Source organism: Alnus glutinosa, chromosome 14 (assembly GCF_958979055.1).
Source record: "Alnus glutinosa chromosome 14, dhAlnGlut1.1, whole genome shotgun sequence".
In the NCBI taxonomy this organism is placed as follows: Eukaryota; Viridiplantae; Streptophyta; class Magnoliopsida; order Fagales; family Betulaceae; genus Alnus; species Alnus glutinosa.
This window is the reverse complement of record NC_084899.1, coordinates 22,566,855-22,587,600: the sequence shown is the minus strand read 5'-3', so window position 1 is coordinate 22,587,600 and position 20,746 is coordinate 22,566,855. Positions and strand designations below refer to the sequence as shown.

The 20,746-nt window shown below is 33.6% G+C and overlaps 1 protein-coding gene across 2 annotated transcripts in view; it reads left to right on the top strand.

The window, feature by feature from the left end:
• The window catches only part of LOC133858082 (myosin-6-like), a 30,256-nt gene extending 21,655 nt beyond the window's left edge, over positions 1 to 8,601 (top strand). The window contains exons 23-39 of one of the 2 annotated variants that reach the window (XM_062293521.1): positions 304 to 402; positions 839 to 1,051; positions 1,205 to 1,344; positions 1,528 to 1,639; positions 1,756 to 1,776; positions 1,914 to 1,997; positions 2,110 to 2,280; positions 3,078 to 3,233; positions 3,362 to 3,550; positions 4,934 to 5,059; positions 5,184 to 5,254; positions 5,333 to 5,432; positions 5,590 to 5,646; positions 6,763 to 6,819; positions 7,274 to 7,354; positions 7,455 to 7,537; positions 8,050 to 8,601. In XM_062293521.1, the coding sequence (XP_062149505.1) occupies positions 304 to 402; positions 839 to 1,051; positions 1,205 to 1,344; positions 1,528 to 1,639; positions 1,756 to 1,776; positions 1,914 to 1,997; positions 2,110 to 2,280; positions 3,078 to 3,233; positions 3,362 to 3,550; positions 4,934 to 5,059; positions 5,184 to 5,254; positions 5,333 to 5,432; positions 5,590 to 5,646; positions 6,763 to 6,819; positions 7,274 to 7,354; positions 7,455 to 7,537; positions 8,050 to 8,164 (1,875 nt within the window). In that variant the 3' untranslated portion in view covers positions 8,165 to 8,601. Of the gene's footprint in view, positions 1 to 303; positions 403 to 838; positions 1,052 to 1,204; positions 1,345 to 1,527; positions 1,640 to 1,755; positions 1,801 to 1,913; positions 1,998 to 2,109; positions 2,281 to 3,077; positions 3,234 to 3,361; positions 3,551 to 4,933; positions 5,060 to 5,183; positions 5,255 to 5,332; positions 5,433 to 5,589; positions 5,647 to 6,762; positions 6,820 to 7,273; positions 7,355 to 7,454; positions 7,538 to 8,049 lie in introns of both variants that reach the window. The other variant, XM_062293519.1, reaches the window with a different exon arrangement.
• The last annotated feature ends 12,145 nt before the right edge of the window (positions 8,602 to 20,746 follow it).

The window sequence follows — 20,746 nt, the reverse complement described above, 5'->3', positions numbered from 1 at the left end:
ACAAACTTATGTTTCTTAATCAAGAGTATTTAATTCCTTTATGAGAAAAAAACATCTTATAAAAAATTCAGCTTCATTTATGAGACAGATATTGAGTACTTATCAAGCTTTTATTACAGCACCAGATCACAAAGGAGAAGAGCCTGCTTTTTGACATGTTTCGTACTTGCAAAATCATGAATATTTGTGATTGCTATGCTTATGTTTTTGATGACTTGGTTTTTATTAAGCTGCTCAGTTTGCAAATTTTAGCTTTGGTATGTGATATTCTGGGCTCTCAGCTTTTCTTGTCTCTGCGTACAGGCTGCAAGGGAAACTGGTGCTCTCCAAGCTGCGAAAAATAAACTGGAAAAGCAAGTTGAAGAACTGACATGGAGATTACAGCTGGAGAAACGCATAAGGGTAGGTGTTATTTTGGCTATGAATCTATTGAGAGTGGTGTGAAGTTGCTTGTCAGAACATGCAGTCAGAGACCACGAATTTTCTGTGAACCTCATCTGTTACCTGTCAATTGTTGACTTTGGTTTTGAAGCATGGCTAATTTTTTAAATGTAAGCCTTTAAGAGATCTGATGACAGAACTTAGAACATAAAAATTGCAAAATTGGGAAAGTTTACAAATTGCTTATAGGTTATGGAGCTGTTTTTGGTAATGACTATAATTTTGGCTTTTGTAAATTGAATTGGATGAATGCCAGTATTGTATTGCTTATAGAAAAGAAATATGGAAGAGAGTAAAAGCAGAAGTTTATATATAATGTGTTTGCTACAAATGTTTCTCTGTGAACTTTATTGTGTTTCTCATATTTTGTTTTTCGTAATACGTCCAATATTTGTAGGCTGACATGGAAGAGGCTAAAACACAAGAAAATGAGAAACTACATTCTGCTTTGCAAGAGATGCAGCTTCAGTTTAAGGATACTAAATCAATGCTTGAGAAAGAATGTGAGGCTGCAAAAAGGGCAGCAGAGAAAGTCCCTGTTATACAGGAGGTTCCGGTTGTTGACCATGTAATGCTGGAGAAGCTTAGCAGTGAAAATGAAAAGCTCAAGGTAATGTGGCTGAAAGTGTAGGATCTGCATTCTGCTGAAGAATACTGCCTTTTTTTATGTACTAAGACATCCCAAGAATGCCGTCTTAGTTTTTGAGAATGTACTTGTTCATTTCTTCTTGCTTATTTATTGGTTTCTGGAGAAATTATGCAGGCCATGGTTAGCTCACTGGAAAAGAAAATTGATGAAACAGAGAAAAAATTTGAAGAGACAAGTAAAATTAGTGAAGAGAGGTTGAAGCAAGCTTTGGATGCAGAAACAAAAATAATTCAGCTAAAGACTGCTATGCAGAGGTGGTTGTCCTGGTCTAGATTCTTTTGTAATGTTGGACATAGATTAGAATATAGATCCATATTACATATTGAACATAGAGTGAAAATTCTTGTGTTAGCACAAATGTTCAAACTGTGGTTAATCCCCGTCTCTCTCCCAATTTCAGTTTTTTTCATTGTGATCGTTGTTTCTTTCCTTTGCAGGCTTGAAGAAAAATTTTCTGACATTGAGTCTGAAAACAAAATTCTTCGGCAGCAAGCGTTGCTAACACCTGTAGAAAAGACATCAGACAGTCTACGGACTCCAGCAACTCAGGTAAACATACACTGCCAAATAAATTAGCTCTCTCTCTCTCTCTCTCTCTCTCTCTCTCTCTCTCTCTCTCTCTCTCTGGTTGTTGATTTTATTACATGTTTTTTTGTTACTTGCAGAGAATGGAGAATGGTCATCATGTGAGTGAAGAGAGCAAAGCCAATGTAGTTTACATTTTTCTTGTCTTTGTTTCTTTTGTAGTCTATGCTTGTATGTATCCACCTTATTATACTCTATTTTCTCTTTACTAGTCATTAATAAGAGTTTATTTTTTCAGGAACCCCAGAGTGCAACTCCTGTTAAGAAGTTTGGGACAGAATCTGATAGCAAGTTCAGGAGATCCCTTGTTGAACGTCAACATGTCTGTGCTTATAGAAATCATGATTTTCTTCATCTGCCCATACCTTTTTTTATTTTTTGTTCAGAGTGTAGGCTGACTAATTTTAACATTTTGAAATTTGCTTTTGTTACAGGAGAATGTTGATGCTCTTATTAGCTGTGTAATGAAAAACATTGGGTTCAGTCATGGGAAGCCTGTTGCAGCATTTACCATCTACAAATGTCTTCTCCACTGGAAATCTTTTGAAGCCGAAAGGACTAGTGTATTTGATCGTCTCATCCAGATGATTGGTTCTGCCATCGAGGTAACTGGTTTACTATGTTTATGGACATTTTCAATGGATTGTTAACCCACTTGAAGCATCCAATTACTTATTTGTACCTACAAAAGAATAATGCATCTGGGAGTTGGCTATTGTTGAAGAAAAACTTAAAAGGCACAAGGGTCAAATGCAATTCTAGGGAAGCATGGACCCTAAGTATCCCCTCAATTCCCAACAGTACAATTATTCTGTCTCTTGTCTGAAGGTTGAAGGTGTATAAGGCTAGAAGTACACTGTAATTAGATTCTTTTGGCGCTTTGTAAGAATGTATTTCCACATGTCGATAGTGTTTGTATAATTGTAGCCAGTTTTACACTACCTGCACCTTGTGTATGGGATTTGTTTATTGCTTCTGTAATTTTAACTTCAATCTTTTGAGTTATCAGCTGGGGTTTGAAGTATCAGATCACGCATTTGTGGTGTCTTTACTGTTTCATCTTTTAGTAGATGATATCTTTATAGCCAATGGCCGTTTTCATTTTCTATTGACTTCAGAATAGGCATTACTATGCAATCTTCATTTTGAATGCAAGAATATGCTTATGCTTGAAATGTAGACCACTTAAAAGATGTTTTCAGAAATTCTTTTAAAGTTGACCAGGTATCTTGGCAGTGTCTCTCTTCTTGCCTTCCCAACTTTGAGGTATTAAGCATTGTTTTTAGTGGTGTCGCCAAATTGTCACGAGTGTAGAAGAATTGGTTGCTGCATTCTTTTTATTGTGTTTGGTGTGCTCTTTTTAGTGTTAGAAGTTTAATGTGATGAATGTTTCTAATGTCAGAATCAAGATGACAATAATGATATGGCTTATTGGCTATCAAATACATCTACTTTATTGTTCTTGCTCCAAAGAAGTCTGAAGGGTGCTGGTTCAAGTGGTGCAACTCAACATCGAAAACCACCTGCTCCAACGTCTATCTTTGGGAGGATGGCCATGGTATAAGATTCTAAAATTCACTTTGTTAGATTTTGTGTATCTCTTTCCTTTTGTGATGTAAAATTATACTTTTAAGTTTCAACTCCATTTCTCTGTCAATGTAATATGATGTGGTAATTCAATTCCAGGGTTTTCGCTCATCCCCTTCTTCTGCCAATCTTCCTGTTCCTGCACTTGATGTAGTTCGAGAGGTTGAAGCTAAATACCCAGCTTTGCTTTTCAAGCAGCAGCTCACAGCCTATGTGGAGAAAATCTACGGAATTATTCGAGACAACTTAAAGAAGGAGATTTCATCTTTTCTTTCATCATGTATCCAGGTACTTTGAACTTCATTTATCAACTCTATTCAATCAAACTCAGCAGTTGCCCCACCAACATGGGCAGGGATGGAACTGGGTTGTTTATTAGGAGGGGACCGGATGTTATTTTAAAATAAAATAAAATATACAATTTATTGGTGACTAAATCTTCAAGCACTTATGCAAAAATATGCTTTATGAGAATTATAAAGTGTATTTAATATACAAGGTAATTAAAGAATAAAAAATTATAAATTATGACACTTCCGTTTTTACATTGCATATGAGATAGTGGAGAGGGTAATTACAACTTCAAAGATGTATAACTGTCCAAAAAATTGTTAAAAAATTCAATGGCATCTAGGCTAAGAAATAGGTTGCATCCACAAAAAAATTTTTTAAGAAAAAAATGAAAATAAAAATTACAATTTTGTGCCAAACCTTAAGTTGCTCTGAGAAAAAAACAAACTAAAAAAGGTAGTGAATCAAAGAAAAGCACCAAAAAGAAGATAAAACTAACCCTGTATACATGGAGAGTGGCATGGCATATTTCACTTGTTTCTACTTTTTTTGAGTTTTTAGCTTTATGTTTTTCTTTCTCTATAGGTTAGGAGTTCTCTTGTATACTTTGTGTACTTGAGTTGTGCCCCTCTACGCTTTGTTTGAATATATTCATTATTTATATATAAAAAGAAGAAGATAAAACTAACCATAATTTTTCCAAAAATAAAAATACAGTGACCATGATTTCATGGTTTATGAGAGAAATGAAAAGTATTAAAAAGGAATGATGAAAGTGGCCAAGATTACATGTTTTATAGGTAAATGTTCAAGTCTCGATTTTGCAACAAATAATTCTATTAGATTTAACTGAACTGAAGAATATATATTATTTTTTTTTCTTTTTTGCATGTTGGTAGCGAGCTACTAACAGTATAATGAAAGTTTTCCAATAGTCATTTCCAATGATAATCAAGGAAACATAAATCAAAAAAGAAAAAAGAAAATGCTGACATGACAAGTCCACAAATTTGTGTTTTTCAAAAAATTTTGGGCCTTTTTGTTTTGAAAATCTTTGGGGGGCTTTTTTGCCAAATCTGGGAGGTAGGGGAGCTTTTTTTGGAAAATCCTGGCCCTGTGGGTCCATTACTGAACATGGGGTGCCCAAACTTCATTCAGCCATGATGCTTTGCCCGTGTAAAGTTGGTTGACTGCCTCATACGTGTATTGTGTACAGGAAGTTTTATGTGTTTTTTCTTTGAATTATGGGCTTCATGTATACGTCCTGTGTACTATGGGTTGCGCCCCTTTGCGCTTTTTGAATATACTTGACTTATAAAAAAAAAAGTTTTATGTGTTCCATGTATAACCTCATGTATAACCTGTAATGTGGATATATAGGCACCAAGAACATCAAAGGGAGTACTGAGATCTGGGCGGTCTTTCGGGAAAGATTCTCCAACGACTTACTGGCTGAGCATTATTGAGACCCTCAACACTTTCCTCAATACCCTGAAAGAAAATTTTGTATGTAGCTTCGTTGAAGATTTTAAATTCACAAAATTTGAGTAATGCCAAACACTTTTTTTTTTCTTTTTTTTTTCAATTTTCTTTTAAATGCAAAGAAATGATTATAGTTGTTGGGTTTCAGGTGCCTCCAATTCTTGTCCAGAAGATCTTCACTCAGACTTTCTCATATATCAACGTACAACTCTTTAATAGGTAATTATTTATTTTATTCTGTCATCTACATATGCTAAAAAGCTTAGTTATATTGGAATTTTTTTTATGGTTTTCCAGCCTTCTTCTACGTCGCGAGTGTTGTACATTCAGCAATGGAGAATATGTGAAAGCTGGGTTAGCTGAGTTGGAGCTATGGTGCTGCGAAGCGAAAGAACAGGTGAACCTTTTTTTTGGGCAACTTCTTAATATTGGTGTGTTTCATATAGGCTGTGTCTCTGTGTGTGTTTACCTACATCATACCTATGGAACACTTTGCTTGCTGTAGGCATTCATAATTTTCCTTAGTTTCATGACTCTATTTCTTTGGATTGCAGTATGCAGGCTCATCATGGGATGAACTTAAGCACATAAGACAATCTGTTGGTTTCTTGGTATGTTAATTTGGTTTCATATTAAGACACCCTTCAATATCGCAGTCTATGTGGTCCTTGATGAATTTTTTCCCTAATCTTTGTGGAACTTTGATTTTGCTAAGATGTACTTGACATGATTTTAGTACATATGGGTTTAGAAGTACTTTGATTTTTCTGCACCTGTGGGTGATCTTCGAAATTATGATGTGATTATTGACCTCTAATTATCAGTAAGAGAGGGAGGGAGGTTTACCTAGTAAAACATTTTGCAAGCATATTACCAAATTGGTAAAATAGACGAGCACAATGGATATCAATTCACTTTCAAGGAGCCTCCCTCTAAATTTTTTGTTACTGCTATACTGCACATTGACTATGTCCAACCCAATGTCAAAGTCTGGAAGGGATTACCTGGCTGTAATTATTTGTTGACATGTCTATATTTTCAGTTTTAGGAGTTTCAATATATTCACCAGAGATTAAGGGGATTTAAGGGAAGAAATACCTCAACGTGCCATTGTGTAGGCTGTAGGTTCAATGGGTTTCTAGTGAACCCCCCCAAAAAAAGAAGCAGTGTTACATATTTTCCATACTTTTTTGACATGTCAAGGTGCGCATTAATATCAATATAATTGGACTGACAGAATGTGATTTTTTTTTTAATGGTAAAACCATGAGAATATTTTGTATTACACTGTTCCAGAAATTAGATTGATACTTGTCTGTTTTTGTCTCATACGTTATTATCAGCAGTGGAACTTGTTAAATCATGTAACCAAGTTGTTTAATTGCATAAGAAGCATCTTCTGTAACACCTATGCCATTTAGCTTTGCCAAATAGAAGATAGATTGTTAATATTATGCTATAACTTCTGTTCAAATTCAAACATTTCATGAAACAGGGTATTGGTCCTTTTTAAGGCACTGCTTTACCTTTACATCTGACAATAGTTCCTTTCACATTGTCTGAAAGATATCTTGCACAGTTATTGTGGTTTTACTTGGCATTTTATCAAAATTAGAAAATTCTTTGGCAGCTTTAACTAGATGTTGTCACAGCCGTATTTTTCTCGTAAGTAATAATAGCTCTTGTACTGTATTACTCACTTGATTTTCACTGATTTGTATCTACAGGTCATACATCAAAAATATAGAATTTCCTATGATGAAATCACCAATGACCTCTGCCCTGTAAGACTGTTTGTCTCTCTCACTCTCTTTGCAATTTTACTTAAGACTGCTGATTTAAAGCAGGAAGGCCTTAAGTACAATTAAGCAGCTTGAGATACCAAATAACTGTTTAATAACTTAACTCACGAATCTCTCTAGAGTGGAAGTTGAGGTAGTTGTCTAAACTTTTCACCACCTCCTTCCACTGGAGAGCACACACACATTGGTTATCTTTAGACCAAATTTCAGGTGGATTGTCTGAACTAGTCCAGTCTTCCCTCCATTTGGCTGACAAAGAGCATTTACGCATACAAAATACGCAAACCAACAATGACTCATTTTTAAGGGTTCGTTTGTATGCGTACCAAATGAAGCCCTAAATGTTAATGCCAGATTGTGGAAATTGTCATGCCCGGCTCCTTTAACACTCGATCTCTCCCTCTCTGACATCATGACTTGGTTTTTTCTTTTTCAGATCTTAAGTGTTCAGCAGCTGTACAGAATCTGTGTTCTCTACAAGGATGACAACTATAATACTCGAAGTGTGTCTCCAGATGTAAGTTTGTTTGTAGGAATATCTTCTGTAATGCGAGTGATTCTTAATCTTGTTAAGTGAATTTGATTGCTTAGCAACCTCATCCCTACTCTTTCAACAGGTCATCTCCAGCATGAGGGTACTTATGACAGAGGACTCCAATGATGCCGGGAGCAATTCCTACTTGTTGGATGACAATTCTGGGTGAGAGTTTTTTTTTTATCTTTTTACATCTGTTCTGTGGGACTCTAAAAACAGTAGATCCATAAAATGGCTCCAGAAACTCCCATGACACGTGTATTTGGAGCTTGATAATTTAGAAATACAACTGGAAAGAGAATTTTTCTTTTTCTTTTTCTTAATTATGTAAAATGAAGGGTTCCTGATGTTTTTCTCCTGGAAATTGGACGAGTGAAAAAAAAATGTTCTCTTTTTTTTTTTAGACGTTCATTCATCTATGATCATTTTACAATTATAATAGAAGGATGACAGTACCATTATGCTATATGCTTCCTTCAACAGCATTAACTTTCAAAGATTTGCTGTTGTATACTTCTTGTATACAACAGCTAGGTGTTTTTTTTATGTACTTCTTGTGTACTTGAGTGTGGTTTACGCTTTTAATGATATCTCGATTACTTATAAAATTGAACAAATGAAGCAATAGTTGAAAACTATCACTTTGAATATCAACTAATCCATGGTTCTCAATGCAGCATCCCCTTCTCGGTTGATGACCTCTCTACTTCTCAGCAAGAGAAGGATTTCTCTGAAGTCAAACCGGCAGACGAACTTCTTGAGAATCTAGCCTTCCAATTTTTACATGAGTAAGGCTAAAGAAGCTCAAGAATGCTTTTTCGCGTGTTTCGTCCCAGCAGGCAGTGCATTCAAACTCTCCGGTCATTGCAGTGGTGGTTGTAAATCCTATAGCCTTTTTGCTCACTCTTTCTATTTTTGTTTTTCCCTTGCAAGTCCCCACCAAAAAATTAATTTTTTATTCATTATTTTAGCATTCAAATTGTACAATTTTCTTAGTTTTGAAAGGGGCAAGAATGTATCTTAGTTTTTGGTTGTGTGCATTCTTAAAATGGTTTCATTTTTCTGCCATTGGGCAGCATTGTTTTTAGGGCGATTAGGAGACTACATTGGTGGCTGAGATATTGCTCTCTCCACCCAATTTTTCATTGTATAAAAGACAATATTTGAACATATATATACGAAGAATTTGAGATTTATTTGGTATAAAAGGTTTCTACATACCTTCTGAAGTGGTGTGCCATTGCCAATTTCTTCCCACTCCAACTTGTTTCTTTCCACTGTTTACTAATACTATCAAATGCCTGATTACTATGCTTTATGTGTGAATTGTTGGCACGTGTCAGTATGTGATTGGAGGGTGTTAAATTTTGTTTTTAGAGGATAACGTGACTCCAAATACATGCGAGTTATAGGTGTAGTATTACTCGTATATAAATGTTGTGCACCATTGGGAATTGATAAGAGAAGTCACTATTTCTCCTCGGTGTTGGGACTTAAATTTACTTGTCAAATTTTGTTGCGTAATTTTTTTACCCGTGTTGTGTAACGTGGTACTCGTGAGGTGTCGTGTTAGTTTTTAATGGAGTTGTAGTAAAAAGTGTAGTACTGCAAACATTTTTCAAATTTTAATGTAGAATAACATCATATGGCAAGAGGTGTGGGCAGCAAAAATTAGAGGAAAAGTTGGAGGTTTTGGGCACGGTCACTGGGCTTGGCTAGGTCTTATTGAATTAAATGGCTCCTCTACTAGGCCTTTGGGTGCGTTGGATTTATTATGGGTATATGTTGATTTTTTTTTTTTTAAATGAATACTTATACGAGATTTATTAAGAAAAGAACTCAAAGAATACAACAAGCCCAATGGGCTTAACAGCTACAAGCTTTAAGAAGCATTAACTTGCCACTCAAAGGAAAAATAAAAAATAAAAAAGAAAGTATCAACTGTTTAAAAATAAAATAAAATAAAAAATTACAGTATAAGTGTTGTTGTTTTTTCAATAGTCAAGATCTAACTTCAAATGAAAATTTTCTTCCTACGAAGAAGAAAATAGTTTGTGAAAAAGATACATGAAATAACAATAGCGCTAAAGGCTTTGTTAAGTTGAATTTTTGTTTCTCTCTTAACCTAGGAAAATACTTGAGGTATGACACTACGACAACTTCTAATCAAATTTAATTATTTAGTGGTTGACATGATAAATGCCATGTGAATTTACAACTGATGTGACACTATTACATTAACCACAATCAAATTTAATTATTTAGTGATTGACGTGATAAATGTCACGCTAATTTATAAGCGGAAGAAAGATCATGATTACACAAGGTTACATTAAATATCCAAGTGGTCACATAAATCATGGAATTGAGAAGATTGGGATAGAAGGAAATAGTTAAGAATGACTTGCTGCACAATTAATGAACAGAGACAAGTCCTTGAAAATCAAACTCGAACTTGATTTGGATAGAAAGAAAGAGCTAACATTGACTCCCTACAAAATAAATGAATAGGGACGGGTATTTTAAAATCAAAATCAAAGTTGAGTTTGAATTGAGGGCAAAGAGTTCTACATTGTAGGCTGCCAACCATGAGGAATTCACATGGGACTGCCCAAATAGCACACAAAGGTCTTTACCACACCCTTCTCTACCACAATAAATTCCTCACTAGGGTTTGGACCATAAGGACCCCTACTTTTGGACCACCCTTCATCTTCAAAGCAGTACAGTTGTAGTCCTGCTTTATTTGATCAATCTTGGCCGTCCAGTTCGCCGCCCCAGCTGGACTGTTTGACAAGTGGCAATGCTAGTGAAAATGCAGATTTGCCCGCATCCAAGAATGGATTTTGGCTTGCAAACGAACAAGATAATAGAATAGTATCTTTTCCGTTTAAAGTGAAATGGAAATGATTCACGTTGTATATAGTATCACATCATTTAAGAATTTTAAACCATTTTGAACTATAAGATATGTTAGGATAATTTTCGGAATGGGGGGTTTTGTTCCGATGCATGAATTAGCTCATGAGAGAAAAGTATGTTCCATGCATAAAATATTTTATTCTTATTTAATTGGGAGTTAAACTGTTGACCAAATTCTTCAATGAGTTTTTATTGGACCCAAATTGAGACTACCATCCAATTCAACTTGCAGTAGGATTATTTCCAACAAAATAGATCATCTCTTGAGAGTCTTGATCCGAGGATAACATAGGTTGATCTTAGATGTCAATTGTGCCCATGTGGGTAGTCTGGAGGGTTCACCTGACTAAGCCATCTGAACACACTGTGTTTGGACCATGGATTCTAGGTCCCTCCAACTCAAACCCCTCCCACACGGGTCTGTCTATTGCTACTCATAGACTGGACCAACCTACATTGTCCACAAGCAATTGCCTTGGTCATCATCATCCACATGCACCATGCACCATGCACCATGCACCTGTTTGCCAGTCTTGGGCCTATTATTGGTTGCAAACATTAAGCTAAGCATGACCCAATTAGATTGTTCTTAGTAGATCTCACCCCTTCTGTCCGTATATAGAAGTTCTTATCTTTGGACCATTACTGAAGAAGAAGTTTTGACTAAGATAAAGGGACCAATGGGGCAAACATATTAAAACGTGCCAAGAAATTGTGAAGGCAATGAGAATATCAAGAATATTTGGATCTCATGCGATGAGGTTGTCCATTAATTACTTCACGTGAGATGTGAGAGGTTGTCTGAGCAACCGCAACAGGTGGAACCCAAACAGCTACCTGAACTGGTGGGATTTGGGCAGGCTGGCTACACCATTAGACAACAGGTGGAACCCAAACAGCTACCTGAGCTGGTGGGATTTGGGCAGGCTGGCTACACTATTAGACAACAGGTGGAACCCAAACAGCTACCTGAGCTGGTGGGATTTGGGCAGACCGACTACACCATTAGACAACAGGTGGAACCCAAACAGCTACATGAGCTAGTGGGATTTGGGCAGACCGGCTACACCATTAGACAACAGGTGGAACCCAAACAGCTACTTGAGCTGGTGGGATTTGGGCAGGTCGGCTATACCATTAGACAAAGTAGGCAGCTGCATAGGGCCCTCAAATACTAATTGTTTCTTCTAAAATTTCCACTTGATTTTAACGTTGAATAATTTTTTTCTTCTTCTAAAAGTGCTTAAAAATCGCTTAAAAAGAAAATAGCATTAAAAATCAATAACATTCAATTTGTAGCATTAAACCATTAAAAATTGATATTAATACTATTCTATCCGCGTATTTTCTCCAAATTTGATCTTGAAAGGATCATAGGTCAAAATCAATAAATAAAAATAAAAATTAAATTAAATTAAATGCTCAGAAAATAGAAAGTCTCAAAGCATTTTATTCAACTATAAATCAATCTCTTTATAACTTTCCATTTTTTTTTTTCTCAATTTGTCTATTAAAGTCTCGCTCCTATCCAGTTTCATGATTTTCCAACTCACGGTTCCTTAAAATCATTCTATAAATGATCAGGTGATAAAAATGTTAGTAAATCATAATTACTAAATACTCATACAACCATTTTCATTACTTTTTTTTTTTTATTTAATTATTTAATTAATATTGAAACAAAGGAAAATGCCTCATTTAAACTTGTCGCCTAAAGCTTCTAAATCTATCGAGCTGACCTTGAATCGAGACAGTCTCATTGCATTGAATCTCAATCTCATCAAGAATAAAGGCCTAGATGATGATAAGATTAATGGTAAGAGTAATGCTATAATCCCATAATACTAATGTAACATACTACAACTCCATCCTATTAGAGTGATGTGTCAATACCTATCGGTCTGTAATTTTTTTTTTTTTTTTTTTTAACAAGAGCTAATGGACATTGTCGATCGGTCTAGTGAGACTGTGAGATGAGGATAAGATATGGATATAATATGTAACATTACTCTAAAAAAGGAAAAAGAAATAATAAGATTAATTGGTTGAAATTGTCACATTAATATATTGTAAACCAATTTTGAGATACAAATATAATTTATAGCATTAATCTTTGTAGCAATTAGATCTCATAATCACCACAAAGATTAAACGAGGATTCAAATCACTCAATTCAACTTAAATCCCATCTAAATCTCATCTCACCACAAACTTAAATAGCCTTCATCGGACGAACCCCAAAATAAGCAAATAATCAAAGAAATAAATAAAGGCATAATTTTTTTTTTTTAAAAAAAAAAAAAAAAAAAAAAAAAAAAAAAAAAAAAAAACGAGGTTGCCGACGCAATCACTTTCATCATATTCTCAATCATATAACCATCAATTAAAAACCCTAATTTGTCCAAGATGGTGTAGACCCTATAGGCTATAGGAGGACTCCAAATCAGTCATATTCTTACCCACATGGCACATAAATATGCACCTCCCTCTTCACAATATTGATAATCCCTTCATACATATCTTATCATGTCCCTCTGAATTTTTGTGGTCACGATTGAAAAATTAGTTCTTGGTTTTGTTTTAGGCAAAAAGTTAAGAGGTAATAATCTTAACAGATCAAAGGCTTAGTGTTGATTTGATTTACCAGTTTTAAAACGTATAATTTGAAAAAATAGAGTTTTAAATGCAATTAATGAAAACTTGCTTAATTATTTAGCTTCCTTGATTGACGTTGGGGCGGGAGCAATCAAATAGTACAGCAAGAAAATAGATGTGCTAACGCACAGCGGCTTTCTAGCAGCTTAATCTGTTGCTAGTAAGGTGGGTAGACGTCTCTTTATCTGAGGGTTGAATAACAGATTTTAAAAAACGTAGTTATGCATTTAGTAAAATTTGAAAGAAAAAAAAGTACTGCTTTTGTCATTGAAAATGTGGTTCGACTTTTAAAAACGCATGCACCCCCTTACCCGTTGTGTGAAAACGTAATTTCTTCAACATTTTCAAAGCACTTTCAAACAGAACACTTTCGATAATTTTATTTAAACACGCGCATTTGACCTAAAAAATCCTGAAGCCAAATGCACTCTTAATGAAAAACTTAAGAGCGGTAGCTTAGTAGTAATCGTGAGAATGTTACTCCAAGCATTGATTAACTTATGACCTATTAACCACTAAATCTTGTAAAAAAGGATAAAGATTCTCTCTATTTCAAGTAAAAATTAAGTAAAAATTATTTCATGATCAGGTTTGATGTCGTTGCATCTAACTGTACAAGTATGCCAAATCAAAAAAATTTTGAATGATGCGCCCTAAACGACCTAAATTACTTGGACCATTCAATTAATGGGTCATCATTTTGTGGGATATATGTATCTTATAATTTTAGCAAATGAATATCACAAGGGAATGAATCCATGGATCATAGTTGATCTTACTCCTAAATAGGGAGTTTCAATTGGGTTTCTGATTTGAACTTTCTTTTTGTATTTCCCAAAGATTCATGGGCAAAAAATAATCAGAAATCAAACAATAAATGCAGAAAATTTTGTCAAAGGAGAAGGATTTTGTGGGGGCATGATCATTATGATTGTGTGCAAAAGGTCAGGCCCATGGAAAAGTGACCGTGGTGTGTACTTGCTACTTGTTGGGCTGGTGTGCACAAGCGTGTCACTATCAACAAAGACAAATATCAACTTTGGTTTAAAAGGTTAGGGCTATCAAGTTCTATTTTCAGAAAGTGCCACACGTACTATACGTACGTGTTATTCCAGCCATGGCAGTTTAGCCATTTGTCATCTTCTCATCCATCCATGAACTAACACATCAAGTAGCAATCCCACTGAAATTTGGATTTGAATCCCCGACAAATGTGAGAAATCGAGCCTTTATGGAGTTATCTGTCTGAGCAAATGTGTTGGTTGCCCGAAATAACCTCATAAGAGCTTTCTCACACTAATTTGCTTTCTGAATTGCTATCGATCTAGACAGCAAAATTACCAACAACAGAAATGGGATCGAGGTTTTCATGGACAAAGTTTTACTCCAAATTAAAATTAAGCAAATTAAGCAAATGCAAACTTAACGATTAATGGTTAAAACATAAAACAAAAGTGGGATGGTGAACTGATTTTTGAAAGGGAAAAATATGAAAATGTGGATTAATTTATTATTTCTAACAAGAAGTGGCCAATTATTTGAAAGTAAATATTAAGAAAGTTGTGAGTTAGATGGCCTGAATTCAAGCAATTAATTAATTAGGTGTAATGGGCTCCAATGGAGGAAAAATAGGATCTTAGAAAATAATGTACCTTGCTCTATCTTCATCTACCACCCAAAAAGTATTTTATTTATTTATTTATTTATTTTATTTTTGTCTTTTTACAATTTTAGGATATGTTTGTTGTTCATAGTCCAAATGCCGGCCTTCACAGTCAATGCCTCAAAGGCAACTAGAAAGCTACGAATGCATACCTTCTCATAATTAACAAGAGATAAAGGCTAGAAGAGGCTATAAGGGGCTCTAAGAGACAATGCCCCTTTCTCTTTTACCCAAAGAAAAAAAAAAATAAATAAAAAAACAAATGACTCGATCCTTTGTTAACGGTTTTGAAAATACATTTTTCTTTTTAAAACAAAAAATACATGTTTTTTGTCCTTTCAAAACCATTAATAAACAACTCAAAATATAAAACACTTTTCAAAATATAAACGAGAAAAACTAAAAGTATCAAAAAGGGGTGGCCATTTTCATATTAGCTTCCTTAATTGTATTTCAAACGGTTATTTTATTTTTTTCAATATTATTTTTTAGTAACTTCAAGGATATTTTGGATAAAAAAATGCAAAGTTCAGGGGGCTCAAATGCCAATTTTTGAAAGTTTGGAGGTGTAAATAAAAATCTAAAAATAGTTCAGGGGGCTAGCTAAAGTGTACTTTCCCCAAATATAAAACGTACTTTTCAAATGTAATTAAATCCTACAAAAAAAAAAAAAGAAAAAAAAAAGCACATTTCAAGGCCATTATCAAACCTACCCACAATTTTGTTTTGTTTTGTTTTGTTTTCTTATTGTAGGATCTGTTTGTTGTTCGAGGTTCAAATACCCCATAACATGATCAACATTATAATATGCTGGTTGGTTGATGGTCAAAATCTAGATTATTAGCTATGTGTGAGCTAGATTATCAGTTGAACATGTTATATAGTTTGGCACATTCAATTAAAAACCAATAATAATTCGAATTTGACTAATTTCTCACTTAACGGTCTCATCACAATCGTAATATTCCCACAATTAATGTATGTAGCTTAATTAAACGGCTGTTCCATGTGCCCTCTCTCTCTCTCTCTCTCTCTCTCTCTCTCTCTCTCTCTAAATATATATCCTAGCTATATACGGGTCAATTAAGTTGGATATTCAAGTTTGTCAATGATGTAATCAAAAGCATCTAATCCTCTGTCATGTTCTTGTTTCTTTTGGTAAACCCTAGCTTTGTCATGTTCTCAAAGATATTGTACTCCTAGTTGAGAAATATTCTTGTAATATTTAATATGTTTGCAGTTATTATAGTTATGGAGTTAGTTAAGAGTACTGTTCATCTCGGACAGATTGATATATACTTGAATGATCCTGTCTGAAACAATGAACATGCAGCTAGATTCCAGATTTAAAATTTTTAATGAATTAACAGAGTCAAAGGTGGATTAATGGTCTGTTTACTCAAATCCGAGTATTTTTATTACTAATTTGCTACAATTAATGTTTAAAATCATGCTGATCCAAAATGTTGCTTGATTAATTAAATTGAGAGGAAATTAATGATGAATTTAATCATTTAATTAATATAGTAAAAGTACTCATACACGTACAATATTTAATTAAAATGAGAGGTACATTACGGAGACATGATTCAAATTCAGGATCGGATTTCTGCTCTGATACCATGTTAATTTACCACTGATTCCAAATGCTTAAACTAATAGGCTAGGAAATTGGTGAATTTAATCATTTATTAAATTAATTGTATATTCTAAAAATTAGCATTGCCCCTTTTTTATAAGTTTCCTCGATCCTCATGCATGCTTTTGAAATGCTAAATTCAGATGAATCAAGATATGTTCAAAAGACAATGAACAGGAAGAAAAAAAAAAAAAAGAAAAAAAAAAAAGAAAATAAGGAAACCAAGTTTATGCAGCACGTAAAATGAACTTAGCAAAGTTATTTCATCTAGATGTTGGGTACGTAGTCAAATTAAGCATGGCTAAAACACAATATCTTGGAGCTTATTAATTACTAATTAGAGAGTCCGCCTTTGTAATGCTTTGAGTATTGTAGTTTTTACTATAATGTTTATACAAATTCACATCACGGTTCATATTTTACCAAACTGAGTGCCGCGTGATCGTCCACACTTTAATACCTAATGAAGTAAATGCCATATAGACCGTTAGATTGTTATGTACGTCACTTCAATTATAATACCTGACATAATAAATGCTACATAGTCGTCAGTTTATAAACTTAATAAGTGTCATTAGAGTTATACAAACCTCTTAGTTTACTTTGTGTGCAATATTAAGATAAACTTTGACTTTTGCATAAGCCTAGTCACTCAATCTGACCCAGGTCAGACAAAAAAAATAAAAAATAAAAATAGAAGAAATAAAAAATGTTCCAATATTAATTAAATAAGTGACTCGTTTTTCTACTTAGGGAAAGTAATCGGGTTACAACATCGATCATTAAGGTGGGTCACATGGATTGAGTACTTCCAATTAATCACGTTTAAGCAGCAAGCATTTAATTTTGGACGGTTTAGATCATGTTTAAGGCACAATCACACTCCATCTTCACCACTATCGTTACCGGCCGGCCGGCCTTAGATAATGCCTGCCATGTGAAGCAAAAGAAAATCGTAAACGCGTTAAAACATAAACAAAAAAACCCTAATAAAATAGTATGAAATGTTGAAGGAAGTAAACGTTCAAATATCTCTCTCTCTCTCTCTCTCTATATATATATATATATATATATAGAGAGAGAGAGAGAGAGAGAGAGAGAGATGTTTGAACGTTTACTATATATATATATATATATGTAGTTTTTCAAGAAAACTTGGAGATAAGGGCACCAAAAAAAATGCATTATGTTTATTTATATATATATATATATGGCCCATAGCAGCTTTTAAGGGATGAAATAAAGAATATGGAAATGGAGCAATTGATCATCGAACTTGGAATGTGCATGAATCTCTTGCAGCTGAAAAGCCCCCACGTAGACGTTTTTGAAGTTCGAACAGCTTCACTTCTCAAAGAACCTTCACATTAAAATACATCTCTCTCTCTCTCTCTCTCTCTCTCTCTCTCTCTCTCTCTCTCTTCACAATGTAATAATTGCCTTGGGAAATTGATAAACAATAACCCTTTTTCTTTTTCTTTTTTTTCTCTTTTATTTTGTTAAGAAGAATATGTTAATTAAATTATTGGTTGTCTAAATGTAAATTACAGAGATATGGTTTGAATTAAAAATATTTATTATTATACCATTTAATTGTCCCAAAAGCTTCGACTCAAATAAAATAATAATTTAATTATTATTCTAATTACAAAATATGTAACATTCTTTTTTATGATCATGATATTCATACTACTTGCACATGGTAAGCATATGACATGGGAGAGACCATGGTTGACCAGATCGAAGTTCTATGACTGCTCATTCTGTGGGTACCCATTTGTCAAATCATAATTTAACCAATTTATTAAATTTATATTCATTTGTACTTATTAAATTTTACATGAATGTTTGATGGATCATGAGATTTTCACGTAAAAATGCATGTGAAAATCACATATTCAATAAATTAACATATGTCAGTTTAATAGATTAGTTAAGTTAAATGAATTTTCTCCAATCCAATTTGAAGCAAAACTTTGTCATTTATTATTATTATTATGTCTCTACTTAATTTCCACTATTGGGCATTATTAGTCAAAATCATCAGTAGTTGTGTTGAGAAAGTTAGTCAAGAGCACTAATCCATCAATTAACAATTAAAATGCAGCAAGAACAATTAGCTAGTTATAACCTAATTTAGTGATTAATTATAAAAAAAAAAAAAATAAAGTCACATGTGTAGAGAGTGATAAGGTTTTTGCTATAAACGTGGAAGAGGGCGGCACCTAGGATGAAGAGAAGCCCAAATAGAAAATAATTAATGCACATAAAAATTATAGACATTTTTATTATTTTCTAAATTAATTTAATATAAAACATAGAAGTCGATGTGCCACATGCATGCACTAACATGGTATCTGGATGGCTAATTAGAGATCGATGACTTGGAACTTCATTCAACTGTTTTACCGACCTCATCAACCGAATATTGTCGTTGGGAGAAGTGTTTCAACAAAGCAAGGAGAGAAATCACAAGGGAATTAATGATCAATGCATGAGATCACCCACATTCAAGCTCAATTATTCATATATATATTAACTAAATATTAATGGGTTCTATTATTGGCATTATACCCTGATCTGATTATTATTATTTTTTTTTTTAAATGATAAACTAATCCATGTGATTTACAAATAAATATCGACTATATTAGGGCAATCCAAATTTATTAGTGATTCTACAGTTGAATATTGTAATTAATGTTCAAAGCTATTGAAATAATTTGATTACTTTTCTTAATTACTAAAAAGAACAAGCTGGGTCTAGTCAATTTTTAAGCTGCCTAATTTGCCGAATTTGATTAATTTGGTGTTAATTTGTTTCAAATGATGTGGAACGTCACTAGACTAGCTGCATGCACATAATTAATTAGAAAAGATGCATGGCTAAAAAGCCTATAAAGCCACATCCACAATGAACATGTATTATTCAACCTTTACCACCTCCATGATTGAACCTAGCTAGCTCATAACAAATACCTCTAGCTGTTCAAAGTAATTTTTCAAAAAAAATATATATATATTTCCATCAATTAAGTTAAGGTTTGTAGGGGTTGTAAACGAGAAAAGTTGAAGTTGATAGAATATCATGTTACTCTAGTACACGGGTCACTAATCTTTTAAAGAGTCTAAATCGAGTCTAAGTCAAGTTGAAATAGTTTAATTTTGTTGGGAAGATTTATTTTTTAGAATTTTTTTTTTGGACAATTTTATAATATAACATGTTAAGACATTACTCAAATCAAAAGTTTAAGCTAATTAATTGGTTTCGATGCCAACTATATTATATTAACCATCCACTCTTGTAATATATTTTGATATAGCTAGGGTTTAATTGTTTCTCCCTCACATGTGTATACTAGACGGATTTTCACAACTAAAATGACTAAAGGCTCCATTTGTTTCGATGTAAAATATTTTAGCTGAAAATATTAATTTTTAGAAAGAATGGCTATTTTCTGTTGTTTGTTTGCAACCCTAAAAATGGTTTGAATTTTTTTCTTCCCAGTGGCTCGTATGGAAAACAACCAAATATTTCTTATACATTCATATAATAAGAGGATCTACGAGGGAAGAAATAGAGGAGTCAAGAGGAGTTGTGGAGAAAAAGAGTGTATGAGAGTATAATGCCATCAAGTGTGTGATTGAGATCCAATATAATTTGGGCAGGCAATTTTGAGAGGACCTTGCGGGGCTCACCTTTTCGAGCAAGTAGGCCCCATAACGGATCTCTCACAATTGCTTGTTCGAGTGTACTATGAGAGAGCAGGGAAAAATTATTTACACAGATAAAAAGAATAAACCATTTGTGGCTATTTTCCTTAGTCAACTGAAAACATTTTCAAGTTGACCAATATTTTACGACGCGTCAAACACAAAATTCGAATAATATATATATATATATTCTAGAAAAAATTTTAAGCCAAAACAAGCCGGACCTAAGTTGCATTTTGTTCAAGATCGGCTTGTCTTCATTACAAGCAGGCTATAAGCAACTCGATCAAATATGTATTTACCAAGTCGATCTTAAAAAGTTTAAGTTAATTTTCAAATCTAGACGGCATGCGATATTAGACCAGTACATAAATAAATGGTACGAAATATTAATGATCAATTTTGTAAGGGATTTTTGTCCAATTTCCTTGTATTGGAATATGATCCTCTCAATTTTAAGTGAAATACAGAATAACTATTTCACAATCCAAATTTTATTTTGTTGTATTTAAAGGTGTATATGATGCAATATCATTTAAAAAAATTGAATGACGTGATAACGTATTCACCATATGACAACAATGTATATCATTAGTTTTGTAAGAATAATTTGAACCATAAAATGGTTTCTCTCTATTTCTCTAGAGATATGATCTTTTGTTACTCCAAGACACAACTCTTGACTACATTGCCTATGTGGCAAGGTGGTCCCCTAGCTAGCTTTAGGGTTTTTTTTTTTTTTTTTTTTTTTTTTTTTTTTTTTTTTTTCTACGAAATATTC